Consider the following 14,147-nt stretch of genomic DNA (forward strand, 5'->3'; position numbering starts at 1 on the left):
TACACAGACAAACTCACCCTTCACGGTTGAGCAGCGTAACCATCCACTTTAATATATCAACAGCAATAACAAAATGGATGTGGAGGTCCATGAGTTCAGACTGACATTTTACTAAAGTAAGAGTGAATTTGCTTGTAGATAACTGTAGCTGTATAAAAGAGCTCAGAAACTACCAGTCCTGCCATGATTGGGTGTAGCTCATTTGGATTTTTTGATGTAGTTTTCAAACTGTTGTCGCCCTTTTACGCATGTTCGCATTCAGTCACATAATACCCACAGACAAAAAAAAACAGGTGACAGGAGAGAAACGGCAACCTGTCGACTGCTGACACCTGCTGACACCTATAGACTCAGTCGTCCCTCACTCCACGCACTGGTAGCAGCTGCACAACTTACCAGCTTTGTAACTGCTCTTATATTCTCCAACCTCTCCCCCGCTGTCTTTTCTCCTGCTTTTTCTGTCATCCTCTCTCTTTATCTTTTGTGCTCCCTCTCATCTCTGATCCACTCGCTCTTTTTGAACACGTATTCTCCCCATTTCCACACCGAGTGATTCTTCCTTTAAAAAGCCTGCTGCCAAGCGATGGATTTTCCTTCAACCCTTATGACAGGATTTCCTCTGATTTGTCTTGGTATCATCTGCATTCTTACAGAGAAAATACTTCAAAACACTTACTAGTCACAAGATTGAAAAAATGAAAACATGATTTAGTTTGTTAATTGACCACAAAGGACAAAGCAGAAAAACTCTTTGCACTACCGAAAATTTTGGTTTGTTTATTTTTGGGCTGGGCAGAGTGCTGATTAGTACAAATAAAAATGAAAGTCAATCTTTCAAGGTGAAGAAATGAGATAAAACATTTTGAGTTCAGACTCTGGTATGACAATAAATGACCTTCAAGTCAAGATATAAAAACTGTCTTGCAAAGTGGAGCTGCCTTATGAAAATAACCACCATCTTGTGCAGTTTGTCCCTCCGATAATATTTGCATTAATTCTAAATTCAAGCAAATCCAAATCAACTTACATTCTAGCTGTGCTGCACGCATTATCATGCTCAGCAGATGTAGTTGGCCTTAGAGTTGTGCAGTGGATGTATAAATTTTAATTTCTGTCACCACATGTTAGCTCTGGACCTTGGGAATTGTATTCGTGTTTACACATATATTAATAAGGGTAGTTTTAGACACGTTCTGTGACCTAAATAAATCCCATGAGTACCCCTGACTTAAAGGTTGAAAACAGTCTTAAACTAATAAACGATATAACATGTTCTTTCATGAAATGAGACAAAGTAGACACAGCCAAAGAAAGCGTTATAAGTAATATTATGAAGTGTATCCAGACAATGGGACACAGAGAAAATAGAGAGCTATTAGTCCTCACAGGTGCCCTCTCCATTACTGGTTCAATGCTGGTGCATGTCAGGTTACTTCATTCAGATGAAAGTTACCAGTCTCTCAAAGGAAATCTTCTATCTGCGGCTGAAGGCTGTACAGTGACTAAATTTAGATTTATGGTTCTAATTTCAAAATTATGAGCACATCTGACTGAATACCTAAGCTGTTAATATGAAAGAACAGTTCATCAAATAGATGAGCTTAACTAAATGCCCACAATGAAGATGCTGATCAAAATGAAGCTTGTAAAAATATTTCTGGTGTTTCAGGCTGACTGAGGGCCAAGACTAAACTACAGGGTAGAGAAAAACTACTTTACTGCACCCATGCTGGTGGCCAAACACATGGATGCGAGAGTGTATGATAATTGCTTCTCTGGCAGCTAAATACCCCATGAGACACACTGAGACTCACCAAAACACTTAAACCACTAGAATCCTGCAGTCAACAAAAAAACTGTTAAAACATAACATTACATACCTAAATAAAATCAACATCTTATTTTTCTTTCAGTGGCGTCGATTTTTCTATTCCATCCTCCACAAATACAGGTTTGTTGTTATTACTGATATATTACTGATGTTCTAATATTTGTATATGCACCCCTGAATGTTAAGTAAAGGGGGTTTAAGATAATTTGTTATTGATCATTAAGGCACAAGACTGATATTAGATTGACAATTTACAATCAATTATCTGAAGAGAAAGATGTAGTAAAAATATATTTTCAGACTGAATACGATCAAATATTTTGCAGTGAGTTTGAGTTATTTCAGTGCATGTTATGGGCCTTTGAATGCATTATTTAACACAACGGTCACAATATTAGCTATTGGCTGCACTTAAAGCTCATGGATGTTAAATTTGGTACTCAGTACTCAGTACTCAGTACGTCAGCAGCCAGAAGGAACTGCTGTGCTCCACACTGACAACACTGCATAGGCCACCAATCAATGTAATTTCAGAGTGATTTCAGTGGAGTATTCAGGGACTTCAACAGTGACATTAAATGACGTTTACATGTATCCTCTAAGTGTTTAATGACCCTGACCTACTTAAAGGAGTCTAACTCAAGGTGGATGGATTTATACAGATGTGTACAGAGTCTCCTTCCAAAGCTCAATGTGGGTTTCTTTCAGTTATCGTTCCCTGACATTGACCATGTAGTTTTGTCTTCGTCCACGGTTGAAGTCCTTGTGAGGACTGTAATGGACATTTTAAAGAAAAAAAAGGGGTGTTAAGATATGAATGTATTTTATTTACATCTACCTTACACTGATTATAACCGCAGTGACAGCAATAATAAGAGTACAGTAGTTACAGCAGTGACAGTAGTTAACTGATAAATAATTTATTTGTCGATTGTCTAGACATGTTTGTCCTTTGCAGGTAAAAAGCTGAAGTTTATTCCAGCTGACAGGGGTCGACTGGTAGAACTATCTAGATTGAGATGACTTGGATGGCGTTGCTTGCCCAGCGCAAGAATGTGGATTACATGCTTGACAGAGCAGCACCTGAAGGACACAGGGATTACCAGAGCTGTCCTTTAGCTGACTTCAAGCTACTTTTAAAAGCTACAGTACATGCAAACAGCTGTCATGGCCCGAATTCAAAAGAATATTCCGGTCCCTGTACAGCCTTGTCCTTCTTCACAGTTCTAGGTCATGTACAGTGTTTGTTTCTCCAGGCTGTGGCAAATAGTTTACATATCTTATTCTCTCTATTCTCTATTCTTTTCACAATGCTTGAACTCTTTAAATTACATAGACTTTGGGAGACTCATAATTGTGATCTGGAAGACCTGTGGTTAAGTATTGACTTTAACATTGAACTGCACTTTGTGTGATCTACATATTCATGTATGCATTGTTATTTGTATGTAAGCTGTTTTTATCTGTACGTGTACTTCTACTACTACTACTTTTTTTACTGGTGTTATATGTTATTGCATTAAGGCGTGGTGAACTCAAATTCCTCGTACAGAATACATGAACACATGTCAATTTTCTTACTTTCTATGAAAGTAAGTCGCACATTGAATTTATTCAACAACAGTGATGGAAAAAAAATGTTTTATTTATTTGCGTATTCTTACAGTTTATCATAATGATACCTTGGAGGTGGAGAGGCCCCAGCCTTACGAATGTGTTTGAAGGCTGTAAAACACATCCTTCCTACAAATAATACATGTTTTCTGTGATGAATAGGCTTTCAGGCCAGTTTTGACCTAAAAAAATAAATAAATATATTATTTATTTTCCTCAAAGCACTTCATTTCAATGATAGATGATGTCTGTGTGTGATGGCTGGGCTCTCACATGAAGAGTAAATGAGGGCAAGGATCAAGCCAAGAGAGAGAGAGAGAGAGAGAGAGAGAGAGAGAGACTCTGGATAAATCACAGATGTTGAATACTTCCAGGCATGCATGAATTTTTGAGGATCAGACTAAAGCAAATATGTGGATACGCTATGTCAGACTTCTGTCTCTTTGTGTCACACAAAGTAGCAGCAGTAAAACGGACTGTTCTTAAAGTAAGCAAAACAACTCAGAATTTTAACAAGGTTGCTGCTGTGAGAGAAATGATACCCCTCCAAAATGTTGGTGTCATTTCAATCCACAGTCAATTACTCAGGCTGAGCTGCCTGCCATTTGTCCCTGCCAGTCATCCCGCGTGAGTGTTTTCAGACATGACAGCACGCTGAGAGCTACAGCACAGCAACAGAGCAGCAACACTTGACAAGAAGATCAGGTGCAAAGGTGCTAAATGACAACATTTTGCAAGCTTTAAAAACTTTAAACTTAAAAGTTCATCCTAATCACACTTGAATTTATTTTCAGTTTTACTCTGTTTGTCTGCGTCCATTGTATGCTAATTTGATTATTGGTCATCCATCACTCTACCCTCAGTGTCCTCCCAGAATATGAATCATGGAATAATTTCACGCTTTTTAAAGAGCACTTCAGTGTTACCAGTGTGCCCATGCAATTTGTCACATAATGGTCAATCCTTCATGTGAATCTGCTAAACCATTTGTGTGCGTGTATTGCTCGTCATTGCCTTTGCAGCAAGCAGAGAAAAAACATTTCATCATAAAGTGGGGAATGAGATGAAAACTGTTTATGCCTTTACATGCACACACAATAACATTCAGCAGTATAATAAAAACTATCTAAACAAAATATGATGTTAAAAAAGAGGTTAAATTTGAGCCATTGAATCAGCACATCCATGAAGTGGAGAAGGGTTGACAGATTAATAAAATATTCAACAGCCACCAAAAAAGTTTAAAATTAAAAAACTTTCAAAAAACTGCCTATTTGAGGTGCAATAACTTTAACATTAGATATTAGATTTGGTATCTAGCAACTATTTGAACTATTTGTTAATGGGTTTAAATAAGTACAGAATGATTCCAGACTGTATTATAAAGGTCATATATATGTAATATAGAACAATTAGGCAGCATATTTCCTTTGAGCTGTGGATTAGTTGGTGAATTGACCCCAGCATTCTGATTAAAAAGAAAGAAACATCCAAGTATTTATCTTATTAAAAAGCTGGTGAAGAAAAACACTGTGTAGCATCTCTGTGAGTATAATTATAGCACATTTCATTGTAGAGGGACAGTATTGAAATGCAGCACTGTAACACGGCCATCTCATCAAAGCTGCTTATAGCTTGTGTTTCATGGGACTGGTGCTGGAGTATCTGGAAGTGAGGCTGCGCCGCCATCTACAGGAGAAAATCACCAGACAAGATGATCCCTATTTGAAATGAATCTCTGTTCCAATCTCCAGTCAAGAATAGGAAGCCTAAAAAAAAAAATTTTTTTATTTTTATTTTATTATCATAAGAATATAACTTCAAACTATACTACTTTTGGTTCCTTTTTTACCAGCACTGTCCAGGTTAAGAACTTCTGGTTATACTGACCTCAAACAAAGATGACTGCAGACTTTTTTTATAAAGTTTGCATGAATATTCCTTAAAAATTATTTTATGTTGATAATAATCTGTGATTTCACTGACAATTATTACATTTATTATGCATATATAATTATTATCCTACCACACAAAAAACATAACTTTTCTGATATGTCTTTAGATTCCACCTTCAAATGGAAACTTCCAGGCATTTCATAATTTGATTATACGGATTATACTGCACATGTCATTGTTACTGTAAAAATCAAAATCATACCAAGTAAGACATTACATTCAAAGTTTTAAATTTAGCATGCATTCAGGGCACCACTGTGATTTGATTATCAGCAAATATGTGAGTAAACATACTCAGCATGACTATCTTAGATTTGAGTATGAGACTTTAACTCTATGACCTAACAGGTCTGATAAGGACTTAACACTCCACATCAGTCCCCTCCCAGAATAAAAGTTTTATGTTTGATAAAGAGTGTATTTATGACACTAGTATGCCTATATAATTTGTTTCATTATTGTGAATATATCATGTGTATCTTTAGTTAGAGGTCTTTAAGTCTTTAATACAGCATAGGTAAAAGTAGAATTGAGAAGTAAAGATATATAAAAAAATAAAGTAGGACATATAAAATATAGGCCTAACTTAAGTAAGAATACTGATAAAACAGTAGGTTTATATTAAAATACTTAGGCTACATAATCTTCTTATTGCATAGTGTAAATCGGTCATTGTTTTTTCCTCCTGTGCTTACAAGCAACTGCAATCAGCTGCTGTGCAAATCAGTGTAACAGGCAGCCAATTTATTCAATTCAAGTGTATAGTCTTAAGGTAAGACACATTTTATGCCTAGAGTCTGAAAAGCAATTTTTGAATATTTAAGTCTGTTAATTATGTTATTTTATTTACAATTTACACCAAAGTCTTACAATTTTGCATGAACAAACTATTTCCCTATGGAGATTAGTAAAGGAAATGAAAAATAATAAATAATATTTGTAATTTGTAATAAATATATTTGTAATTGACCTGGTCTTCGGTTTGTCTGCAAACATAAAAATCAAATTCCCCTGACACACGGACGAGGAGACTGAGCTGCTTGTTCAGCAGCAGCGAGTCATACGTTCTTCGACGTGCGTTATTGCGTCACCGACACGTAGGTCAGACGCACGCGGTATAAAGCCCCGTTGTCTGACGTCAGCGGCCTCTTCCCTGCCTATGCCCTCGTGAGGTGGGCAGTGTAAAGTTGTGTCTCTTTTCTCCACCAAGCGAATCCAAAACCATCCGCAAAAATGGTGAGTTTAAACCCTTTCTCTGTATAACAAGAGACTTATCGGGCACACACGTTGCCATCGACGTTGATATCTGTCGTATCGTATGGACATTATATTGATGCTATTTAGATGTTAGGTTCCGTGGATTGTGCTTGGATCGAAGTGGCAGCCATTTTGTCGGCTGTACTGTTAGCCCATGGGCCTCTAGGCATTAAATTCAGAAAGATTTAGCTGACTTGGGTTATTATTTACTTAAGTCAGTCGCTTTATTGTGCTTTTGAATGTTGTTACGTCGTCGTGGGTTGAAATAACTATGCTTGGATAATACTGCATAGTTCCCGGTGTCGGCTTTTTTTAGCATTAGCTGTTCCGGTACGAATAGGCTAAAATGAATAGAAATGCAGCTACATCATAACTACAATGTGATTTAAACACCTTGATTGTGATGTGGCAAACACGGTGGCAATTGTATCCCATTGTTTTTGAAGTTGATAAGTGCTGGGGGAACTATTTAATCGCCGTTTCGCATTTCCCAGCTCGTCCGCCTATTTTTATGCCAGTGTTAGCATTTAGCATTGTGTCAAAGTCTGTACACGTGGCCTATTCATGCCGACATATTATGCCGGGTGTTGCCGAGCTGGCTTGGATTTTGACCAGTGGTTTTCCAAAGCAATGATAAACAAATATTTATTGCTTGGACATGTTTATAAACTGTCAAAACGTTATCTTCTCTGCCTAGATCTAGAGAAATCATTAGTCGTGGCGATGGCCTCAGTGGAAACGCAGAACGATTTGTTAAATTGCGTCAGCGACATTAGTTATTTTATGGTGTCATGTAGTTTTTGTATGTTGACATAATTGGTACTCAGCTGTGGCTTGGTCGCCCTGATGGTAACGCTGACCTTATAAGACTTGTTATACGTGGTGAGAGAGGACAAAAAGTGAACATCTATGGCAGTGACGCAGCCAAACGGTGTTGTATTTAAAGCTGGGTGTTAGTTGTATCTGAAAGCACATAAGAGTACAACATGTTTCTTCCTATGTCGACTAGATAACCTTATTACAAATTAATTTCATCATGTGTATCAAAATCTAAGGGCTGGGAAGTCAGGCCTGTGTCACTGACATCTGGTGATAAATGTAATTATTGGCCCAAAGTGACAGGAAACCACAACACTTTTAGGGCTTTGTGGCTTTAAGTTTATTACTAATGTGACTTTCTCTACTCAGGTGAACTTTACAGTAGACCAGATCCGTGCCATCATGGACAAGAAGGCCAACATTCGTAACATGTCTGTGATTGCGCACGTCGACCACGGAAAGTCAACGCTGACAGACTCACTGGTGTCGAAGGCTGGCATCATTGCCTCTGCGCGTGCTGGAGAGACCCGATTCACAGACACACGCAAAGATGAGCAGGAACGTTGCATTACCATCAAGTCCACGTGAGTAGATGAGATTTATTCTACTGTTCTCTGATACACTAATACATACTGTTATGGATGACAACCCTAAAATATGAGGATGTGTATGATTGTCTGTTGGGTGGTAGTGAGAAAATCTGCTCTTTAACAGCTAAAGGTGATGTCACAATACACAAGTTTGTTTTTTTTCCTCAGCTGATAATTTTTTTTTCCCAAGTTAGTATTTCTAAGCAAATGTTGTTACAATTGGTTTGTGTGTTACAAAAAACCCTAAAGCATTCAGTATTCAGTTTCATTTGATGTCATTTGTGCAAGCAGAAATTATTTAACATTTACATCTCATTCTTATAAACTTTCAGCGCCATCTCCATGTTCTACGAGCTGAGTGAAAATGACTTGGCCTTCATTAAGCAGAGCAAGGATGGATCCGGCTTTTTGATCAACCTTATTGACTCACCAGGACACGTCGACTTCTCCTCTGAAGTGACTGCAGCTCTCCGTGTGACTGATGGAGCCCTGGTTGTGGTGGACTGTGTGTCTGGTAAGAGAAGCTGAATCCCATCAATAAATGATGCATTCTGGGGTCTAATTCTTTTAGTGTTAATTTTAGTTAAATTGAATAACTCCAGAATGTGTGTTCACTTCGGGTTCTTTTGTATACCCTTGCCAGGTGTTTGTGTGCAAACTGAGACAGTGCTCCGTCAGGCCATTTGTGAGCGTATCAAGCCAGTCCTGATGATGAACAAGATGGACCGTGCCTTGTTGGAGTTGCAGCTTGAACCAGAAGACCTCTACCAGACTTTCCAGCGTATTGTTGAGACAGTCAATGTCATCATTTCTACTTATGGAGAAGATGAGACTTCACCTATGGGCAATATCATGGTAAGGGGACTGCAATGTTTTTCTTGCTTTTTTCATAGTTGGTAAAGTACAGTTTTAATAGAAACAATAAGCGCTCCCTGACACAATGACTATCCTAGGTTGATCCAGTCATTGGTACAGTTGGCTTTGGCTCTGGACTCCATGGCTGGGCTTTCACCCTGAAGCAATTTGCTGAGATGTATGCAGCCAAGTTTGCTGCCAAGGGCAACACCCAGATGACACCAATTGAGCGCTGCAAGAAGGTCGAAGACATGATGAAGAAACTCTGGGGTGACAGGTGGGTCCCTTAAACTGCTCTAATTGATGCAGAATGTAGATCTCACACAAAGCTGCACACAGTGGCTCATTCTGTAATGTTGACTTCTTTATTTAACAATGTAGCTTTCTCACTTAATTTTTAAATCGATACAACTTGTATGTTGTAGGTACTATGATGTAGATACCGGAAAGTTCGTCAAGTCAGCCAACGGACCTGATGGCAAAAAGTACCCACGTACCTTTGTTGCTCTTATCCTGGACCCCATCTTCAAGGTAACAAGACTTGAATACATGTTTCATGTAGAGTGTATTAAAAAAACTATTTCACAGAAGTATAATTAGTGTGAGCTAGTGCCAAGAGAGACTATACAGTTGCTTTCTATGCCTGCAAGTGATGACTTGAACATTCTTCACTTTGACCTGACTAATCAGTGATGATAACCTTCAGTCTGAGCAGGGCACAGAAGCAGTGGTGCACTACAGCTGCCTTGGCCTGTACATGTTAACATGGGCTCTGTTTTATTTCCTCTTAGGTGTTTGATGCCATCATGAACTTCAAGAAGGAGGAGGCTGCAAAACTGATCCAGAAGCTGGAAATCAAGTTGGACACTGAGGACAAAGACAAGGAGGGTAAGCCTCTCCTGAAGGCCGTCATGCGTCGCTGGCTGCCTGCTGGAGAAGCCCTTCTGCAAATGATCACCATCCATCTGCCTTCTCCTGTCACTGCCCAGAAGTACCGATGTGAGCTGCTCTATGAAGGACCTGGAGATGATGAGGCTGCCATGGGTAAGAATGTGATTTTAATTTTGATCATGCATGGAGTTACAGATCCAAATGCATGATTTTAACAATTGCTTGTTGTTCTGGGACTTGTGCTGATAGACTTGATTGTTGATTCCAGGTATCAAGAACTGTGACCCCAAGGCTCCCTTGATGATGTACATCTCAAAGATGGTCCCCACCAGTGACAAGGGTCGCTTCTATGCCTTTGGTCGTGTGTTCTCTGGGTCTGTCTCAACTGGCCTGAAGGTTCGCATCATGGGACCAAACTTTGTCCCTGGAAAGAAGGAGGATCTCTACTTGAAGCCCATTCAGAGGTTGGTATTAATGTCTGATCTGTGAAGGAGTCATTTCATATATACAAGCAACAGTTAAAATAAGGTTGTATTGATTGATTGATGGATGGATGGATGGATGATCTCTGCCACTTAAACAATTGCTGTTTTACAGGACCATTTTGATGATGGGTCGTTATGTTGAGCCCATTGAAGATGTGCCTTGTGGTAACATCGTGGGTCTGGTTGGAGTGGACCAGTTTCTTGTGAAAACCGGAACAATCACCACATATGAGCAGGCACACAACATGAGAGTGATGAAGTTCAGTGTCAGCCCTGTGGTGAGAGTTGCTGTGGAGGCCAAGAACCCTGCTGACCTGCCCAAACTGGTAGAGGGCTTGAAGCGTCTGTCAAAGTCTGATCCTATGGTGCAGTGTATCATTGAGGAGTCTGGAGAACACATCATCGCTGGAGCTGGAGAGCTGCATCTCGAGATCTGTCTGAAGGATCTGGAGGAGGATCATGCTTGCATTCCAATCAAGGTGATTTAATGGCTATATTTAGGGTGAACGTAAAAGTTTAAATAAAAGCCATTAAGTGTAAAATTGGTAATGTGAAGGATGTCATTTATATATATATTCTGCATTTATTTTCTTTATAGAAATCTGAACCAGTGGTGTCCTACAGAGAGACCGTTTCCGCCGAATCAGATATCATGTGTCTGTCAAAGTCACCCAACAAGCACAACCGTCTGTTCATGAAGGCCCGTCCCTTCGAAGAGGGCCTTGCGGAGGACATTGAGAAGGGTGAGGTCACACCTCGTCAGGAGCTCAAGGCACGTGCCCGTTACCTTGCTGACAAGTACGACTGGGATGTCGGTGAAGCAAGGAAGATCTGGTGCTTTGGACCTGATGGAAATGGCCCCAACCTTTTGGTGGACGTTACCAAGGGAGTTCAGTACCTTAATGAGATCAAGGACAGCGTTGTTGCTGGCTTCCAGTGGGCAGTAAAGGAGGTGAGGGTGCCATGGTGTACAGGAATTTTAATTGTACTTAGAATGTAAAGTTTGGCTAGTGTCTTGGATTAGATTATTTATCATTTGCTTTTACATCATTTTAATTGGATGTACTTTTAATCTACAATTGTTTTTATCTTTAGGGTGTCTTGTGCGAGGAGAACATGCGCGCCATTCGCTTTGACATACATGATGTGACCCTGCATACAGATGCCATCCACCGTGGTGGTGGTCAGATTATTCCAACAGCCCGCAGAGCCCTGTATGCATGTGAGCTCACAGCTGAGCCCAGAATGATGGAGCCTGTCTACCTGGTGGAGATCCAGGTAAGCGGCATGTTCATTCAATTTAAGTTAAGCCATATGCTTAACAAACTTGGTACGATGCTTGGTGCTTATTTTTAAAACTTGCTTATGAAGTATGCCGCACCCTAGGGTTTGCATAGGGATTGAAGACCAGGTAAAGCAGTAATACATTTTTTGAGTTTGTCACACCACAGGAAAATGTCATCGCAGCCACTTGAATACAAATGTTTAACAAAATCAGGTTTCAAAGATATGATAAAATGAGCAGTATGCTCTGCTTTTAGATGTTGGGGCTTGTCTGCTGAATCCTCTTAAAACAGCATGGCAGGCATGAAAAGGTTTTGTCCACCGTACACTCAACCAATCATATGTAGTCATTCAACATTCTAGCTGTAATCTGTGCTGTCTAAAGATGTAAAAATGGGCATGTGTGAGCCCTCTGCCACCCCTGGACTCATATGGTCTTTTCTTTAGCTATGACATTAAGCCATAGTCAAATTTTTCATCTCATATCATATTTATCATCCAATGTTTTTAAACTGAATTAGTGATTTAACTTTTTAGTTGTAAAGATTTTTGCCTGTCACTCATCAACATTGTTGCTAAAATTTTAAGAGCTTATTGTTGACTTGCCTCTTGGAGGTATCTGAGTATTGTTTGTATCCCTCAATATCTCTTATCTCTCCTCTTTAGTGTCCTGAGGTTGCAATGGGTGGAATCTATGGTGTGTTGACCAGGAGGCGTGGTCATGTGTTTGAGGAGTCCAGTGTCATGGGAACACCTATGCGTGTCATTAAGGCTTACCTGCCTGTCATGGAGTCATTTGGTAAGTCTCATTGTAACCAAGAAGCACAGCCAAACAATTTGCTCTCGAGCTGGTGTTAATATTTATTTTTACTTGGTGTTAGCCTTAATAGTTTTGGGTACAATTTGTTAAACTGTTTCAAGTGTTGTCGGCCTCAAGTTGATATTTAAATCCTAGATTGTTACATGTTTTAGTTCTAAAGTCACAGGTGTAGTGTGTTTGTTCAGTTATGTCCATGTTTACTGTTCTAAGTGTGAGAATAGATATGGAAATTTTGTCTGGTTGCAGTTGTATAGTGTTACTGTTCTGTACTGCAGCGAAGTGTGCAGTAGTCCATCTTAGAAAATGCAGTTGTGAGCAAACATTTTTTTCCTGATTAAGTAACACATTAAGTCAGGTTGTTGCCTCCTTTTATCGTGTATCAGATGAAATGGAGGCATAGCTGTAGCTAACATAAAAATACTGAAACCCAACATTTATTTAAACACATGCATTCATAGTTGAAATTTATGGTTGTAAATTATTTTTGTATGTGTGCGGAAATGCTCATTTTATAAAAATGTGAAGTGAGGTAAAGAATGTATAATTAAAAGGATATGTAATCCTCTGTTATACAAGTTGGCAGTGTAGTAAGAGCACAGTAGCAGACAGGTATTGAGTGTGTCATTTTTTTATTTTTATTTTTATTTATTTTTTTTACTTCTTTACCCTCACAAATTTTTACTTCTAAATTTGTTTGTGCTGCACTATGACTGCTTGTGATTGTTTATCTGTCATTTAATCTGAGCTTAGTAGGAACATATTGAAACATTTGCTGTCTGTCACCAGGTTTCACCGCTGACCTTCGTTCCAACACTGGTGGCCAGGCCTTCCCACAGTGCGTGTTCGACCACTGGCAGATCCTCCCAGGAAATCCCCTGGACCCATCAAGTAAGCCTGGTGTAGTTGTCATGGATACCCGCAAACGTAAGGGTCTCAAGGAAGGTGTCCCAGCCTTGGATAACTACCTGGACAAATTGTAAAGCCTGGACCCCACTGTTGCCTCATTCCTTATTTCCCAATAAATACAAGTCTACATCATGGGACCGGACTGTACAGAACATGCACTAATGTTTGCCAAAAGGATCGACAGTAATAAATAAACTACAAAAATTGTAAACGATAAATAAAGGAAAATAAAAACTGATTAAGTGTACGTTGTTTCGTTTTATTTTGTAGTGTCTTAAAGCCTGCTCACATTGTACATTGGGTTGATGATGGTTATGAGAATTTCACACATGATGTATTTAAAGCAGTCAGTTTGAGATCCTGGTTCTCTTTAACTCATTTGTTGCTAATGGAACTTAATTTATTTCATAAAATTTTTGCTTTTCTTAAGCTAATACAGCTGCCCTCTTCAAAGGCTCATGTTTTTGGTGGGTATAATGAAGGGCTGTTTGATTTTTGTATAAAGTAGCTGTATTGTAACTCAAGTAAAAATACTTGTCATACTTTATTTCCACCAATGCATTTTATTTTAAAGTAAGGACTTAGTTTTAACAAATCTTTGACATAATCATGAAATTACTTTGGTTAATGGTGTTTTGTAGAGAATTTTATTTATTTTTTTCCTAAATTGCCTAAAGTGTGCTTTTGGCTTCACAAAATCTGAACAACCTGATGTAACTTCTAAGTGGGTGCTGTGGCTCCCCAAGTGAAGGTGCCACTGGATCAATCCCTTCAAAACCTGTGGTGTGTGTGCCTGTGCCAACAAATGTAAAAAGGTATTTTTAAGACATATGTAGCAT

The 14,147-nt window shown here is 39.0% G+C and overlaps 1 protein-coding gene and 1 non-coding gene across 2 annotated transcripts; both read left to right on the forward strand.

Moving 5' to 3' along the window:
• The first annotated feature begins 6,543 nt into the window (after positions 1-6,543).
• Positions 6,544-13,546, forward strand: LOC113152426 (elongation factor 2-like). The gene is made up of 13 exons (XM_026345671.1): positions 6,544-6,637; positions 7,847-8,061; positions 8,400-8,581; positions 8,711-8,922; positions 9,021-9,199; positions 9,348-9,453; positions 9,714-9,966; positions 10,082-10,277; positions 10,411-10,777; positions 10,897-11,250; positions 11,394-11,576; positions 12,249-12,381; positions 13,189-13,546. Exons 1-13 carry the CDS (start codon positions 6,635-6,637, stop codon positions 13,380-13,382), a joined length of 2,577 nt encoding a protein of 858 aa, XP_026201456.1. The 5' UTR covers positions 6,544-6,634; the 3' UTR covers positions 13,383-13,546.
• On the forward strand, positions 9,568-9,635 carry LOC113152984. Its single transcript, XR_003297954.1, has one exon. It is a non-coding gene; the product is annotated as a small nucleolar RNA SNORD37 (small nucleolar RNA).
• Positions 13,547-14,147: the final 601 nt, after the last annotated feature.

This window comes from Anabas testudineus, chromosome 4 (genome assembly GCF_900324465.2).
Source record: "Anabas testudineus chromosome 4, fAnaTes1.2, whole genome shotgun sequence".
In the NCBI taxonomy this organism is placed as follows: Eukaryota; Metazoa; Chordata; class Actinopteri; order Anabantiformes; family Anabantidae; genus Anabas; species Anabas testudineus.